This window comes from Martes martes (genome assembly GCF_963455335.1).
Source record: "Martes martes genome assembly, chromosome: 3".
Lineage (NCBI taxonomy): Eukaryota > Metazoa > Chordata > Mammalia > Carnivora > Mustelidae > Martes > Martes martes.
Genome location: NC_137890.1, coordinates 4,049,454 through 4,064,858, shown reverse-complemented (window position 1 = coordinate 4,064,858; position 15,405 = coordinate 4,049,454). Strand labels below are relative to the sequence as shown.

The 15,405-nt window shown below is 43.3% G+C and overlaps 1 protein-coding gene across 2 annotated transcripts in view; it reads left to right on the top strand.

The window, feature by feature from the left end:
• The first annotated feature begins 3,503 nt into the window (after window positions 1–3,503).
• TNFSF13B (TNF superfamily member 13b) overlaps window positions 3,504–15,405 on the top strand; it is a 33,331-nt gene continuing 21,429 nt past the window's right edge. Inside the window, exons 1-2 of one of the 2 annotated variants that reach the window (XM_080797972.1) lie at window positions 3,504–4,086; window positions 4,203–4,290. In XM_080797972.1, the coding sequence (XP_080654098.1) occupies window positions 3,736–4,086; window positions 4,203–4,290 (439 nt within the window). In that variant the 5' untranslated portion in view covers window positions 3,504–3,735. The remainder of the gene's footprint in view (window positions 4,087–4,202; window positions 4,291–15,405) is intronic. The other variant, XM_080797971.1, reaches the window with a different exon arrangement.

Genomic DNA, 15,405 nt, shown 5'->3' with positions numbered 1-15,405 from the left:
CTTACTTGTGGAGCATAAGGAATAACATGGAGGGCATTAGGAGAAGGAAAGGAAAAGTGAATTGGGGGAAATCAGAAGGGGAGACGAAACATGAGAGACTGTGGACTCTGAGAAACAAACTGAGGGTTTTGCGGGGAGGTGGAGGGTTGGGTGAGCCTGGTGGTGGGTATTAAGGAGGGCACGGATTGCATGGAGCACGGGGTGTGGTGCATAAACAATGAGTCTTGGAACACTGAAAAAGTAAAATAAAGTTAAGATGTTAAAAATAAACAAGCAAGCAAACAAATAAATAAATGAAATAAATGAAGTAATGCAGAATTTAGAGAGAAATCAGGTTCTAGATTTTGGGCAGAAGACAGTCTATTAAGGTTGTGAAGCAGCCTTGGGCGTGCAGACCTGTCTGACCTCAGTGTCCACCTCCATCATTTTACTTCTAACATTTACTGAGCAAAATTTCAAGTAAGTTATTTTAAATGTTTGAAGGTTCTGCCTTATTAATTTTTCGAGGCAGAGAGTAGTGTTTCTAGCGTGGGTGGAATCACGCTGTCATTTCTCCCAGTGTTTCTGAGGTGGGTTGAATCATGCCAGGTTTTATTCAAGTGTCCGTGGGTGTCTGTGTGTAGTCTGTGTCTGTGTATGTGACATGGACAGAGTCATTCATGGGTATGGAATAGTCAGATGATTGCACTCACTGCCCGTATCCATCTTAGTACTAATTAGAATTTTATTCATGTTGGTATTATAAAGGTAAAGAAGAGTAAACTAAGCTGCACGGGCCTTGGAAATAGTGTTGAAGCCAACAGAAGTGTCGTGAAAGCTCACACGTGAACACTGTTCCTTCAGAGCGCTACATCCGGAAGCAGTCCCACGACAAACTAAGACATATTTGCAAATGAAAATGAATACTTAACAAACGTGCGTATGTTTCCCAACAGTGACGCTAATTAAGCTCCAGTAAATGCACGTGCTCTTATTTTTAAAAAACTATTGAGTATGAGGGATCAGTATGGCCGACATTAATTTTTGTATATGGATCTACCATGACTTCACAGTTAAGTTACCAAGTGATTAGTACTGAGCCTTACAAATCCGTTTCCCTGGCTGCATACATGTTTCCAACAGGAAACAACGTGATTGTTGCCCAAATGTAATGGTGCCTTGTATCCAGCTGTTTACCGTATTTTGAGCCCTTTAGGAAGCTGGTTCTAACCGAGATCTATTGCTAGGTCCATGCACGTGTCTGGGAGAGGCGTGCACATGCCCGAGCGGTACGGATCCTCGGGAAAGACAACTCGCCCTCGAAGAAGTGGTGTAAGAGAGGTGTCCTAAAAGTGCTGACTCTTCAAAATACTATTAAGCCAGAAGTTTCTAATTAAGCTTTTTGCATATTTTTGAGGTCGTCTATATAAGTAGCGGGCAGCCAAAGATTGCATGTTGGTTTTACTCTCTGGTTCACATCCTTGGATAAACTGTCTCACGTGTTCCTATCTGCCCAGTCCTGAGTGGAGGAACAGGAGCATGTGTTTCACCTGGGGTAGCTACAGCTGTATTACACAGGAATGTTTTCTATCCCAAGTGAGAAAGAGAAGTGGGTAAAAATAGCTCCATCCCGGCCAAGAGCACAGTGCGGCTCAGGCACCCTGGCTTCCTTCCCTGAACACACTTGCGGTATGGAGAGTTAGTCAGTGAACGGCATGCTATTTGTTGAACAGAATTTCAGTTAAATTATCATCAAACCATGTCCTCAGCAGGAAACAGATCCTTGATGTATGGGGTAATAACTTCCTTAGGTTCCTCTAATAAGAAACTCAGGAGCACACGAATGCCATTTAGTTTCTACCTGTCTTTAGAGAAGTTCAGTGGTGTGATCGCTGTGGGCGACACGCACATGGTCATGGCCGCGGGTCTCACACTGCGTCCGGGGGAGCCGCCGCCCGCCGTCTTCCACGGAAGAAGCACCATCCCTCTGCATGCTTAGGCTTGCCCACTGCTTGGTCCAAGATGAGACATGTGTTGTAAGTTGACCTGCACGTAGACTGGTCAGTGGTTTTCTCTGGAGATCGTGGGCCCTGAAGGTCTCTGCCCAAAAGAGCAAGGAAGGCAGAGCTAATTCTCCAATGCGATCAAATTATTCCCTGTCTCTGGAATTTTTACAGCGGAATGTGGAGAGCGGTGGCCCACCGGAAGTGGAGGAAGGTCGGCTCACGGAAAGCAGCAGCGGCTGCGAGTGTCCTGAGTGGGAGAGGAGAGCCATCGGTGTCCAGCTCCGCCCTGAGTTCTTTTATTTCTGCATGTATTTAGGTCATGCAGATCCACACGCATAACCTGAGTTTCCCTTACTTTCAGTCAGAAGGGTTTAATATAGTCCCCCGAATAATTATTCTATTTTCTGGAATGTTATCTAGTGTGTGTCACCCTGACGGGCCTGGAGACAAAGGCTGTGACCGAAGACGTGATCACATGATGTCTGGCGCTTGCAGAAGGCGTCCTTCCACCTCAGAGACGGGGGTCTCGGCCGGCTGATGTGCGGGACTCCAGTCGTCTTTGAAAGAATTTTGCAAAGTTTTTTTTTTAACCTTCTTTAAAAGTCACTTTAAAAGGTTTTAAAATTCACAGACTCAAAGAAAAAAATAACCGTCCTAAAATGAGTGTCTGATGGTGTCCCCCTGGCCACTGGGGAGGCAACGGGAACTCCTTGGGGGGAGCTCCGTGACCCCTGGGCAAGGTGGACGTGTGCCTCCACTCTGGCAGGTGTCCTCCGGACAGCCGGACGGACGTCACAGGGAGACACGCGCAAGGACGTCTGCGGAGGTGCTGCTTGTAAGACAGCTCACAGGGTGCGTGAGTAGGGAAAGGGCAGCTCGCGGTGGGGCTGGACGGAGGCACCGGGAGCCGGGAGGAGGCCGGGTTTCCCAGACTCCGTCCGACGGACACCTGCAGCTGGGTGGGCAGACTTCCCCGGGTGGCCGTCCTGGGGGCATCGAGTCCCAGAAGGAAAAGCAGACACAGGTTCCCCTTCCAAATGCATCCCCCGCAGAGAAAGCAGCCGTCCCGTGGAACTGAGACACATCTCCACGGTCTCGCCGCATTCTCTGTGTGGCGTTGCTAAGGATAAAGCGAATATGGCCCGGTGGCCTCCCGGGCCTCCTCCGAGGACCGCCCGTCTCCTCCCTCGAGACCGTTCATATAACGTTCTCCAGCTGGGACCGTTCACGGCCAGCACTGAGCTTATCTGACCTGCACATTCATTACTCTGACTCCGGCAGCAGGAACCTGAACATTCCTCTCCCCCTGCGGTCTGAGCCCCGCGGCCCCGAGGGCAGCAGCTCCGGCAGTGCCGCCCAGAGCTCGTCCGGCACCTGCACAGCTGCGGGGCTCTCCCCGGTGGGCCAGCCCGCACCCCGGGTCCCGTCACACCAGGGGCCTGTGTGTGTGTGTGTGTGTGTGTGTGTGTCTTGAGATGCCATTAAAATTCTTACAAAAACTGAAAGTGAAATGAGGAAACGATTGGGCAATCGGATTGAAGGGCCAGTGCCAGGAAGACCTATCATACAGCGGGGGCCAAGATGCAGCCGGGCAGACGGAGGGGAGCGCAGGAGAGCTGTCCTGAGGGCGACCGCAGGGCCGGGCCCCCGAGGCAGTGTAGGACACCAGCAAGCGCCGCTCACAGGAAATGAGCCATTCCCTGCGCTTGCTTACTCGAAAGGCCCGAACCGTCAAAGCTCCAGGAGTGCCATGGATGGCTGCGCCGGCCGGCGGTCACGCCTTCCTCCCTGCCTGGAGAGGGGAGAAGAAATGAGACTGAAGGAGGGTGTCTCCATCCTCCCCCTGAAGGAAAGCCCCTCTGTCCCAGTCTCCAAAGATGGACCGCTGCTGGCCGTGACCTTGCTGCTGGCCGTGGCGGCCAGCTGCCTCTCGGTGCTGGCGTTCTGCAGGGTGGCCGCCCTTCAGGCCGAGCTGGGGAGCCTCCAGGCGGAGCTGCGGGAACTCCAGCGGGCTGAGCGGCTGCCAGGCGCCCCCCGGGCCGGAGCCGCAGCCCCCGGGGCAGCCGTGCGGGAGGCCCCAGCTGTCCCCTCGGCTCTCAAAGTGAGTTTGCAGCAGCTGCCGACCCCCGACCCCCGGGCGTGGGTGGGCTCGCCCCGCACAGCTGCCTCCCGCACCTCAGCTGTCTTTGCAGTAACTTGGGGTTTTTCTCTTCTTAGGGGATCTTTGCACCACCCGCGGCGGGAGAGGGCAACTCCAGCCTAAGCGGCAGGAACAAGCGTGCCCTTCGGGGTCCAGAAGAAGCAGGTAGGTTTCGGGCACAGGAGCATCGAGGAGTCGGGGAGCCTGGCGTCCACAGGTGTGGAGGACGGTCTCTGCTCAGGGGGCCCAAGAGCCGGCCAGCGCACGGAGACCGTGAATGTTGCATCTAAACCGGGAGAGGCTTTCGGGCCCAGCTGGTGCACAGCACGTCTGTCCTCCAATGAGCAGAGCGTGAGGGCTGAGCTGTCCCGTGAGCAGAGAGGAGGAGGAACGAGCCACATAGTCTTCCTCGCAGATCATGCCTGTGTCGGAAACCGGGTCCAGCCCTCCGGGGAGAAAGCACCGCATGTTAGTGCAGATTCTGTCTACCCGAGTCCAGAAAGCCAGGGCAAGGGGGACACTTCCTGAGGGCGCGCGGCTGCCCTGCGGCCCGGGGACGCTCCTATCGCAACAGGTGTGTGTTTGTGATTTCTTTTGTTTATTGCCTTCGTTTTTTTTTTTTTTTTTAAGTTCATTTTACACAGACACACACACACACACACACACACACATGCACGCAGAGATTTTAAAGCTTCTCTTTAAGGCTTTTCCAGGAAATCCACAAGTTTATAATCTCCTTGTAGGAGTTCTCCAGTGATTCCTGCCTTTGTTCACGTCCCACTTATTCCACAGTCTCCCAGAGTCCCAAACCTCGGCTTGGGCAGGGCCTCCCCAAATGCTCGATTCTAGTTCCTGCACCTCAGAGATGAAAAAAGAGCATTTGCATTACACTCAGTAGCATCACAACTTAAGAAATCCATGGTATCGCTTCTCTTGTTTCGGAGGAACGTGTTTGGAGCACACCGAGTGTGTCGGGCAGGCACGTGCTGGGCTAGCTGTTGTCACGGCTACTGTGTCCTTAAACACTAACCCTGACCGTGAGGCGGCAGGACAGGTGTAGCTTTGTACGTACAGGTGTGTGTTTGGGGAGGGAAGTGCCTGACTTACCGGCCAAGTGCTTTTCCGTCAGACTACACACACGGGCACACTCACACACACTTACACACACACATACATTAGATGCTCTGGCTGGAAACTGTTTTCACTGCCTGCCTTGTTCATGGACAAAATTCTTAACCTATAAAACCATGATTTTTATGTATTATCAGAAGCAGATGGGTTGAAACATGTATAAACTAGGAAACACTAATATTTTTATTATGCTTTAATAAATGAATTACTTTCATACTTTGCATTTTACCTGTATTTCCTACATAATTGAAAAAATACAACATAAACTGTGGTATATTTTTGTGTTCACTTATCATGCGATAAGCCTTTTCTGAGTAATTCCATATTAGTTTGCTATATCATATGGTTATTTAATGTGACCACTTCCAAAATTTTGTGCAGCTCTCTTGTTTCTGAATTATGTGTTTCACGTAAATTCTGTAGATAGACTATCAGAGCTAAAAGAGGATGAACGTCTTTACCAACCTCGCTGCCTCTCGCCATTTAGCTTTCAAAATAAGTTATAAATGTACGCAGTCAGAAATGCAGTGGACAAGTTCTCCACATTCTTACAGCATCTTATCTGTTAAATTTTATTTTGGCTAGTTTAGTGGTTATAAAACTGTCTCAAATATAATTTATTGCTTGCTTACAAGTAAGAATTTCTTTCTGCGTATTTGGATAATTTCTAATTTTATGTCCTGCTAATTTTTATTCATAACTTCCCTCATTTGTCCTAATTTTTCTTTGTAATTTTGAAGAAACTATGTTAGACATACTGCTTATCAAAATTTTGCTGTAAATATTTTCACAATATTTTACTTCTTTTTTTAAATTATATAGAGATTTTATGTCTGTATATTTAATATGAAAAACTTTTCCTTTTCATTTTCTCTAATACATTAAAACTAAAAAAGTATTTATTCATAATCTCTTACATAGCCTATTCTATTCGCTGCTACTTTGACATTTTTATAACTTGGTGTTTTAGTTTGGTTTTTAACTCCTTAATCCTCCTGGCATTCATTTGGTAGATCATGTCTACTAGCTTTAACTTCCCCTTTCTTCTTTTATTTTCTCCTTCCAAATTACTGCTAAATATCTCAACTAAATTTATTGGATGATTTTTTTTAACTTGTTTGCATTGGGCAGCTTACTGTATTGTATTAAGTTTCTCATATATAGTTGAATCTATTTTGGAGTGTTTTTTCATTGATTTATTATTCTGTTTATCTCTATTAAATAAAATATTCAAGTATTTTATAATATAATGAGCTTTATATCTAGTAGGGTCAAAGTACTTCAGTCTTCTTCAACCTCTATGCTAGTATTACCCAGCCTCCACACATTAGTTTTACGAATAAACCTTAACTTGACCATCTCAAAGAGGGTATGGGCTCTTTATAGCAGATTTAAGAAGAAAGGCTGTTGAGTAAGAAATTAATTAACTCCCGGAGTTCCACTCCCCCCAAATACCCTCTGTTCTATTTTAAAATTTCCTCCCATGTGCAGATTTTTACAAATTTGTGATTTTATGGCATCCAAAAATTATATACTGATTAAAAATTTTCCCTAAATAATTTGTAATTTTTAGAAAGTTTGGAAAGTAACAATAACTTCTATCAAGTGAATGAAAATTTAACCAGTTTCCCAAGTCCAGATGGAATTGCTATTGTCATTATCGTGGTTTGCCTGAGATGTTTTTTAGACCTTTCATATAATGCATATAATGCTTATATCTGCATGGTATATGTGTGTACAGTATGTATATGAATTCATCATATATATGTATGGATAAGGTATATATGCAGTAAATAGTACATCTCTCTCTACACACACACACACACACGCACACTCAACATTCATAGATCTGAGACGGAAGGCTTGAAGAGGAGAACCTCGGTGACAGTCATATTTACTTTTCCTCATTCGTGAAACTGGGTTGAATGTTGTTTTAGACACTATCATTTTGTGCAGGGAAAATAAATTTTGTTTAGCACGACCAAATTAATATATCTATAACCAAGAAGTTTATCCAAAACTCCTTGATTATTTTTTCTCTGTTCAGTACGGTCCTTTTTTGGAATTGAGAAAATTCTGTGCAATTTCAATCTATGCAGCTTTCTTTGTTTTTTGTTTGTTTGTTTCTATTCTAGTTCTGATTTATTTTTTAAAGATACCTGTTAATTTATTTATTTGAGAGAGAGAGAAAGAGAGAGAGAGACCATGAGCTGGAGGGGGTGGGAGCAGAGGGAGAGGGACAAGCAGACTCCCCGCTGAGCTGGGAGCCCAGCTCGGACTCTGGGCTCAATCCCAGGACCCTGAGGTCATGACCTGAGCCGAAACCAAGAGTTGGATGCTTAGCCAGCTGAGCCACCCAGATGCCCCTAGTTCTGATTTTTTTAAAGTAAGACTCAAAAACTTTAGGTTGTCCTTGTTACTTTCAAAGTATCCATTCATGTGCTTATTTATTAATTTTCTATATACATTCTAGAACCATTGACATTTTTTGTTGGAACTTTATAAAAATTGTAACTGAAGAAGAAAATGAATTTTCACAGTATTTAATTTTATATATCTAAGAATGCTTAATATCTCTTTATTAAATATCAAATTTTAAGTTTCCCAATTAGATAGAGTTTCCCTTGTATAGGTTTTATTGTTCTTTCATAGTTAATTATAAAAAAGGTTTTGTTTTGATTTTGAAGTCCTGAGAGTTTCAAATAGGTTGTTAAACTGTTTGAGAAGGTACAGAATTTTCTACAAAGAATGCAGCGTCCGATCTCATGGTTAGTTTTAAGCCACATCAACACACTTATTGGATTTATACTTAATAGAATTACAATATTGTTTCAGATTTTGTTTTTAGGATCCTCTGCTTTCTGCATATACTCCTCAGGATCACTGTGCTGTCACTTTGTGTCAGAAAGGTTCAGAACTAAGTACTGCTCAGTAATATGCCAGAGCGTTGCACATTTTTACTTCTCTGTAAATCCACCCTCGATTTCAGCAGGCACGACGGTTTTATCGCGTGTTTATCTAATTTGTAAGTAAAGTACAGCGTGTTGGGCTAGAAAGCCGCACGTCCTCAGCGCACAGCACGCCTGGTGTCACGTATCACCTGCGGAAGGTTTGTACGTGTCCTGTCTGTCCAGCTAGAGACTAGAGGCTTCTGTGCTCTGGGTCCTGTGTCTCTGGCACATTCGTCATGATACTTGCACACAGAGGTGTTCTGTGAATACTTGCTGATGGATTTTGGGCTCGTGAAGAAGTAAGATGCAATGATTTGGCATCACTGGAAGGGGGGGATTTTCCCATATTTCTTCATTTCTCAGGTTTTGATCAGAGGCTGTGTTATGCAATTTTTTAACTTGACATTTGAAACAGCCGATTCACCGAAGAATGAGTTTGACAGCAAGGTTGGAGTTGCAGGGAGCATCTGGGGCCCCTTGCCCCAGACTTTGGTTCGCCAGATAGAGGCACAATTAGGGCTCGCTGAAGAAACTTTCATATTCAACAACCTGTGTGACTAATTTTGTGGATTTCTGTCCTTATTTAATGCTTTGGTTCTCATTGAAATATTATTTACGTACGAAAAAGGGCACAGGTCGTAAGGGTACATCCTGGGGAGAGTTCACAGGATAAACGTTAGGTGGAGGGGCGGAATCACCATCAGCCTCCACGCCCACTGGGTGCTCCTCCAGGCCTCCCAAGGGCGAATTCTGCTCTGCTGTAGTTGTACTGTTCGGGTGCTTGGCTCCGGTTTTGTTTTCCTTGATTGTGTTGTGTTTCAAATGGAGGTCTTACTAGGTTTCTGTATTTCATAAGAGAATTTCTGATTGTAATATAACAAACAGAAATGTGGGGAAATCCAGGATCAAAGAATTGCCAAATGGCTCATATTAGCCAAAAGTTCACTTTTCAGCCCCTAAGTGTATTTGGAGATATTCCCAATTAAAACTATTAATTAAAGTGATCTGGCTTTGAAATATTCCTGTTAAAGTTTCTTCACAAATGGCATCATCATGATCCCTGTAGTCAGCTCTCATCTAAGTGACTCATCCACTCAGAGAACGTGCAGATGACCATACGAGGAGCCCATCAAGAGAATGGGTTCTTGCAAATGGATTGCTACTGAGCTAAAACAAGGTTTTATTAATAAAATCAGGTAACCTTTACATTTCCCCCTTGTTATTCAGGAGGGAATTTAAAAGTTATTAGAATTGCATGTGTTTTAGATTATAGAAATACAGAATGTATTTTTATTGATTGTGTGTATCATACTCTTCTCAAGTTATAAGACTAAAACGATGTTGAAAACATGAACAAAATATAAAAACAAGAGTAGGTAAAAATTATCTGTATTTCACCTTTTAAATATCTGTTGTAAGATTTTGGCCAATCTACTTTCAGTTATTTTTCTCCATTTTTAAATAAATGTTCTTGGTCTGGAAGTATTTTAGAATGAAAGAAAAGTTGCAGATAATATAAAGAGTATTACAGAGAGTTGCCATATACCCCCCATCAAGAATCTCCTGTTATTTATATTACCATACCTTGTCACAACTAAGAAACCAACACTGGTATTTAACAAGTAACTGAACTCCATATCTGAGTGTTTTTTCTTTAACCATAGTCCATCTCCTTTGCAAGGAATGATGGGTCTATAACATCCAGTCTTTGTTTCATTGACATTTCTGGGTTGGCCGGATCTTACAAGACTGTAGAAAAAATTTTGAAAGCATATTCAATATAGAACTCAATCATCCAGGCCACCTGGGTGGCTCAGTCATTAAGTGTCTGCCTTCAGCTCAGGTCATAATCCCGGAGTCCTGGGATCGAGCCTCCCGTCGGGCTCCCTGTTTGGTGGGAAGCCTGTTTCTCCCTCTCCCACTCCCCCTGCTTGTGTTCCCTCTCTCACCATCTCTCTCTCTCTCTGTCAAATAAGTAAATAAAATCTTAAAAAAAAAAAAAGAACTCAATCATCCACTTTATACCAGAATCAGGTTAACTGGTGCCTCTTCCCCAGTAAGGGTGTGTTCCTTCCTAGAACAGAAACAGCTGGCTGCTGTCATGGTGATCTTTGACCAGAATCTTCCCTAAGTGCTATTTTTCCCCCTGCTTCAATAGTGACTTCTTTTTCAGTGTTGCAAGAGCTGGTTTCTGTTCAGTTTCCAAAAAAGTAATAAAATAAAATAGTGACCTCATAACCAAATCTCTGAACCCTGTTCTTGTCAAGTTTAAAGTTTTGGGAAACAGAAGAGCCAGGAAATGAGTCAATCAAAGCAGCCAGAAGCGATGTCTCGTATCTTCCATGCGTGCCACAGGCCCGTTAAGTCTCAAGCACTGTTCTAGGTGTGGGTGTTGATCAGAAAATACAACAGATAGAAGTTTCCTGCCCGCTGGAGATTACGTTATAGCGAGGTGGAAAGACACAGAAAGTAGTCAGTAGACACAATTAATGAGTAGATTACTATACACCAGAAAATGGCACAGATCAGGGGAAAGTACAGTATCTTGGGCAGGGGTTCACGGAATGGGCAACATGAAGGGTGGGGAAGAGGATGAGTGTGCATCAGGGAGGCCGGGGAAGTCTTTCTGTTTCTCCTTGAAGGCTCATTAATTCTTTATACTTTCAACTTTAAGAAAAATTTGCAGAAATGGGTTGATATTTTAAAAATAAATTCATAATGTTGGGGAATAAGTTCTCGTTAATAATTCTGTAGGAAAGGATAATATTCGTTTCGATGTTTCTTATTTCTATAAGTCAAGTCCTATTTAAAAGAACGGTATTGAACAGCACTTTTGTTGTGGTTGGATTTTCTTTTAAAAGGGATTCTTGGGGCTCCTCGGTGACTGTCACTTAACTTTTGGTTTCAGCTCGGGTCATGATCTCAGGGTCTTGAGATCGAGTCCCACTTCAGGCTCCACATTCAGTGAGGAGTCTGCTTGAGATAATGTCTCTCCCTCTCCTTCTGCCTCTCCCTCCACTTGCATGCACACACTCTCTTTTTCTCTCTCAAATAGATAAAATATTTTTAAAATTTTAAAAGAAAACAAAAGATATTCTCATTTCTTAGAGAAGAAACAGATTTTGCTCAAAACTAGAGGAAACATCCACTGTGTCAAGGTCTGAGGTGGGCACTCCAGAATTACAGAAAAGTGGAGGGAGAAACTAAGTTATTGGGTATGTTGCACTCACAAACTCTGGGTTGGGCTCTGTGGGTCTATGATACCATATACCATTTACCTTCTCAGTAACCCCTGTTAGGCTGGCATTACTGTCTTCATTGTAGGTGAAAGAATTGAAGCGAAGACATCACCAGTCCCTTACCTTCACAAGCTAAATACTGAGTTGGAGAAATTAAAGAAAATTAACGTAAATTTTAAAATAATACAGTAATCAATAAGCTCTTTACCTTTTGCAAAGTACATGTAAATTATGACTCCCATTGGTTCTCACAGCAACACAATGAAGTAGATATTTTTATTCTTGTTATACAGATAAGAAAAATATTTTAATATTAAGTGTTAATCTCATGATTAAACAGCTAAGTTGGTTTGAGAATTAACATTTGAATCCACTATATACTGACTACTCAGTCTGAGATTTTTTTCCATTGTGCGAGCAATATGCGCTTAACATTCAAGTAATACACCAGATTTGACAAAAAACTGTTGGGTCCCCAAGAGGCCTAGACTGTTACTAACATGAGTACCAACAAGAGGCCATTAAGCTATGGTATCCTAGGATGTGAGTTCAGACCACAGACTGACAGATGATGGACACCATGATGGATAAGAGCTGAGCTGAGTTTTGAAGTGTGAGTCGATTTGGGGAAGGGGAGACAGTATCCCAGGGAAAGGGATCAGGGATGGCTCAGGCAGAATATAGGCCAACATCTTGACATTGCTTGGATTTTTGCAAAGGAACACTGATGGGAGTGTTTTCACAAGTTCAGGTTTCCTCCTCCTCCTCCTATGGCTGGGCCTTTTGGGGTAGACAGGGAGACTACTATAAGAAACTACCCAGTGACAGCTTCTGACACTGGCTGAGAAGTCACACTTCACAGCTCATTCTGTTTCTCTTTTGTCTGCCACACTAGAACTTCTTCTGGGAAATAGAGAGTGAGAAATTTTAGAGAAATACTACACAACCATTTGCTTCAAAAATATTATAGTGTTTCCTGTCTTGCTAATTTTGGCCATTCTAACTGGTGTAAGGTGGTATCTCAATGTGGTTTTGATTTGAATCTCCCTGATGGCTAGTGATGATGAACATTTTTTCACGTGTCTGGTAGCCATTCGTATGTCTTCATTGGAGAAGTGTCTGTTCATATCTTCTGCCCGTTTTTTAATATGATTGTCTGTTTTGTGTGTGTTGAGTTTGAGGAGTTCTTTATAGATCCTGGATATCAACCTTTTGTCTGTACTGTCATTTGCAAATATCTTCTCCCATTCTGTGGGTTGCCTCTTTGTTTTGTTGACTGTTTCTTTTGCTGTGCAGAAGCTTTTGATCTTGATGAAGTCCCAAAAGTTCATTTTCGCTTTTGTTTCCTTCGCCTTTGGAGACATATCTTGAAAGAAGTTGCTGTGGCTGATATCAAAGAGGTTACTGCCTATGTTCTCCTCAAGGATTCTGATGGATTCCTGTCTCACTTGAGGTCTTTTATCCATTTCGAGTTTATCTTTGTGTACGGTGTAAGAGAATGGTCGAGTTTCATTCTTCTACATATAGCTGTCCAGTTTTCCCAGCACCATTTATTGAAGAGACTGTCTTTTTTTTAAACGTGTGTTGGAGAGGATGTGGAGAAAGGGGAACCCTCTTACACTGTTGGTGGGAATGCAAACGGGTGCAGCCACTTTGGAGAACAGTGTGGAGATTCCTCAGGAAATTAAAAATAGAGCTTCCCTATGACCCTGCAATTGCACTACTGGGTATTTACCCCAAAGATACAGATGTAGTGAAAAGAAGGGCCATCTGTACCCCAATGTTTATAGCAGCAATGGCCACGGTCGCCAAACTGTGGAAAGAACCAAGATGCCCTTCAACGGATGAATGGATAAGGAAGATGTGGTCCATATACACTATGGAGTATTATGCCTCCATCAGAAAGGACGAATACCCAACTTTTGTAGCAACATGGACAGGACTGGAAGAGATTATGCTGAGTGAAATAAGTCAAACAGAGAGAGTCCAGTATCATATGGTTTCACTTATTGGTGGAGCATAACAAATAATATAGAGGACAAGGGTAGATGGAGAGGAGAAGGGAGTTGAGGGAAATTGGAAGGGGAGGTGAACCATGAGAGACTATGGACTCTGAAAAACAACCTGAGGGTTTTGAAGGGGCGGGGGGTGGGAGGTTGGGGGAACCAGGTGGTGGGTATTAGGGAGGGCACGGATTGCATGGAGCACTGGGTGTGGTGAAAAAACAATGAATACTGTTACGCTGAAAATAAATAAAAAATTTAATTAAAAAAATTATAGTGTACTATGGTTCTACAAATGAAAATTCAAAATCCTTATTGTTGAGGATTATTTGTTATGGAAAATGTTTTTGTATAACTCTGGGCCCAAGGATTTATTGTTAGATGGTCCAGATGTCAGTGGTCGTTTCTCTTTTATGAAACCTATTTTCTCTAAGCATTAACTTAGTTTGATATAATGTGTATTATAAAGTTGGATGTAAGGATGAGGTTTTGAAGAACCATTTGGAAAAGGTAGATATTATTATAATGTCTATTTTTGTCCTAAATGGTTGCATGATACCCTGGTTTCTCTTCAGATCGTATAAATTTTTTGCCTTATACTAAATTGTTGCATGGGTTTTCTTTCTTTTTTTCTAGTCTGATGTAAGCCAGACCCCGTGCAGATTTGTAAATGGTGCTCCTTAACATCAAGTGTCAGCCTAGGGAGAGAGATGGTAATAGAAACAATTAGGATGTATAGTGAAATGTTATTTCAGTAGATGTTTGTGCAAAGTGTAGTGGGATCCAATATTTAGCAGGAAGAATGAGGGAAAGAACTGATATTTGGTCTGAGCCCTGAAGGATGGATGGGTTTCACCAGATGCCAAGGTGAGGAATATGTAGCCAAGGGAATGGCAGACACGCAGTCGCAGCTGGAGCTCCCGTTCTGCAAGGGGTGGGGGTGCTGAGGTCCTGCGGTCATGAAGGTTCTTGGGTTTGTGTACAGGCAAAACCCACTGAAGGAGTTAGAAATGTTGGAAGGACAAGATAAAATTCAGGTTTCAGAAGGTCAATCTGGAAGAAATGCAAGGGATGAAGTGGAAATGGCAGAAAAGAGAAGAGGCCCAGCTCAGTGGGCAGCTGCTGTCGTCCAGAGCAGTGAGGGTGGAGATCTGCACATGCCTGCCATGCTCGTCTGGTCCTTGCTTATTATCCCCTCCCTGTCTCTGTCTCTCTGTCTCTCCCCCCTTCAGTCATGCTAGCTGTGTCCTTCCAACCTCAGCCTTTACGTATACACATGAGTATTGGTTTCGACTGGAATGTTCCTACCCTCTTCTTTCTTCTGACTTTAATTGAAGCGTCCCATTCTGAGAAACCTTCCTTATCTCTCTTGAAACTTCAATTCTGTATTTGTGATGCTGCTCATACCTGTTCTCCATGGACGTAGGGATGCTCCATGGGGGTAGGGATTGTGTTTCCTCTGTTTCTTTCCTTTCCTTTCCTTTTTTTTTTTTTTCTATCTGCTGCACAACACATGGCCTAAATTTAGTGTTCAGTAAAATTATTGAATGAGATAAATGAGAGACAGAATCCAAACTGAGCAAAACTTGAAAATTCAAACCATTAAAACTGGTTATTTTCTGGGTTTCAAGATGGCAAGGGAAGGAATCAGCATGTTTACAAAGTGTCTAGGTTGGGCAGCTCAGAGGATAGTCATAACTACTAAGAGAAAACAGAAGAGTGAGAGGTGAGTGTGTGTGAGGAAGATAAAGAAATAGATTTGGGTCATGTTGAGTTTGAGTCCTCATTGTGATATCCAGACAGAAGTGTCCAAGGGGGAGTCAAAGGTGTAAGAGCCAAATGGGCAACTCTCTGGTATCTTTCTTCAAACCCTCAGGTGTATTTCTATCTTGGTTTTGAACTTCCTTGACTTCAAGTATATTTGCATGTTATGTCATGAAGTTAATTTTCTTCACT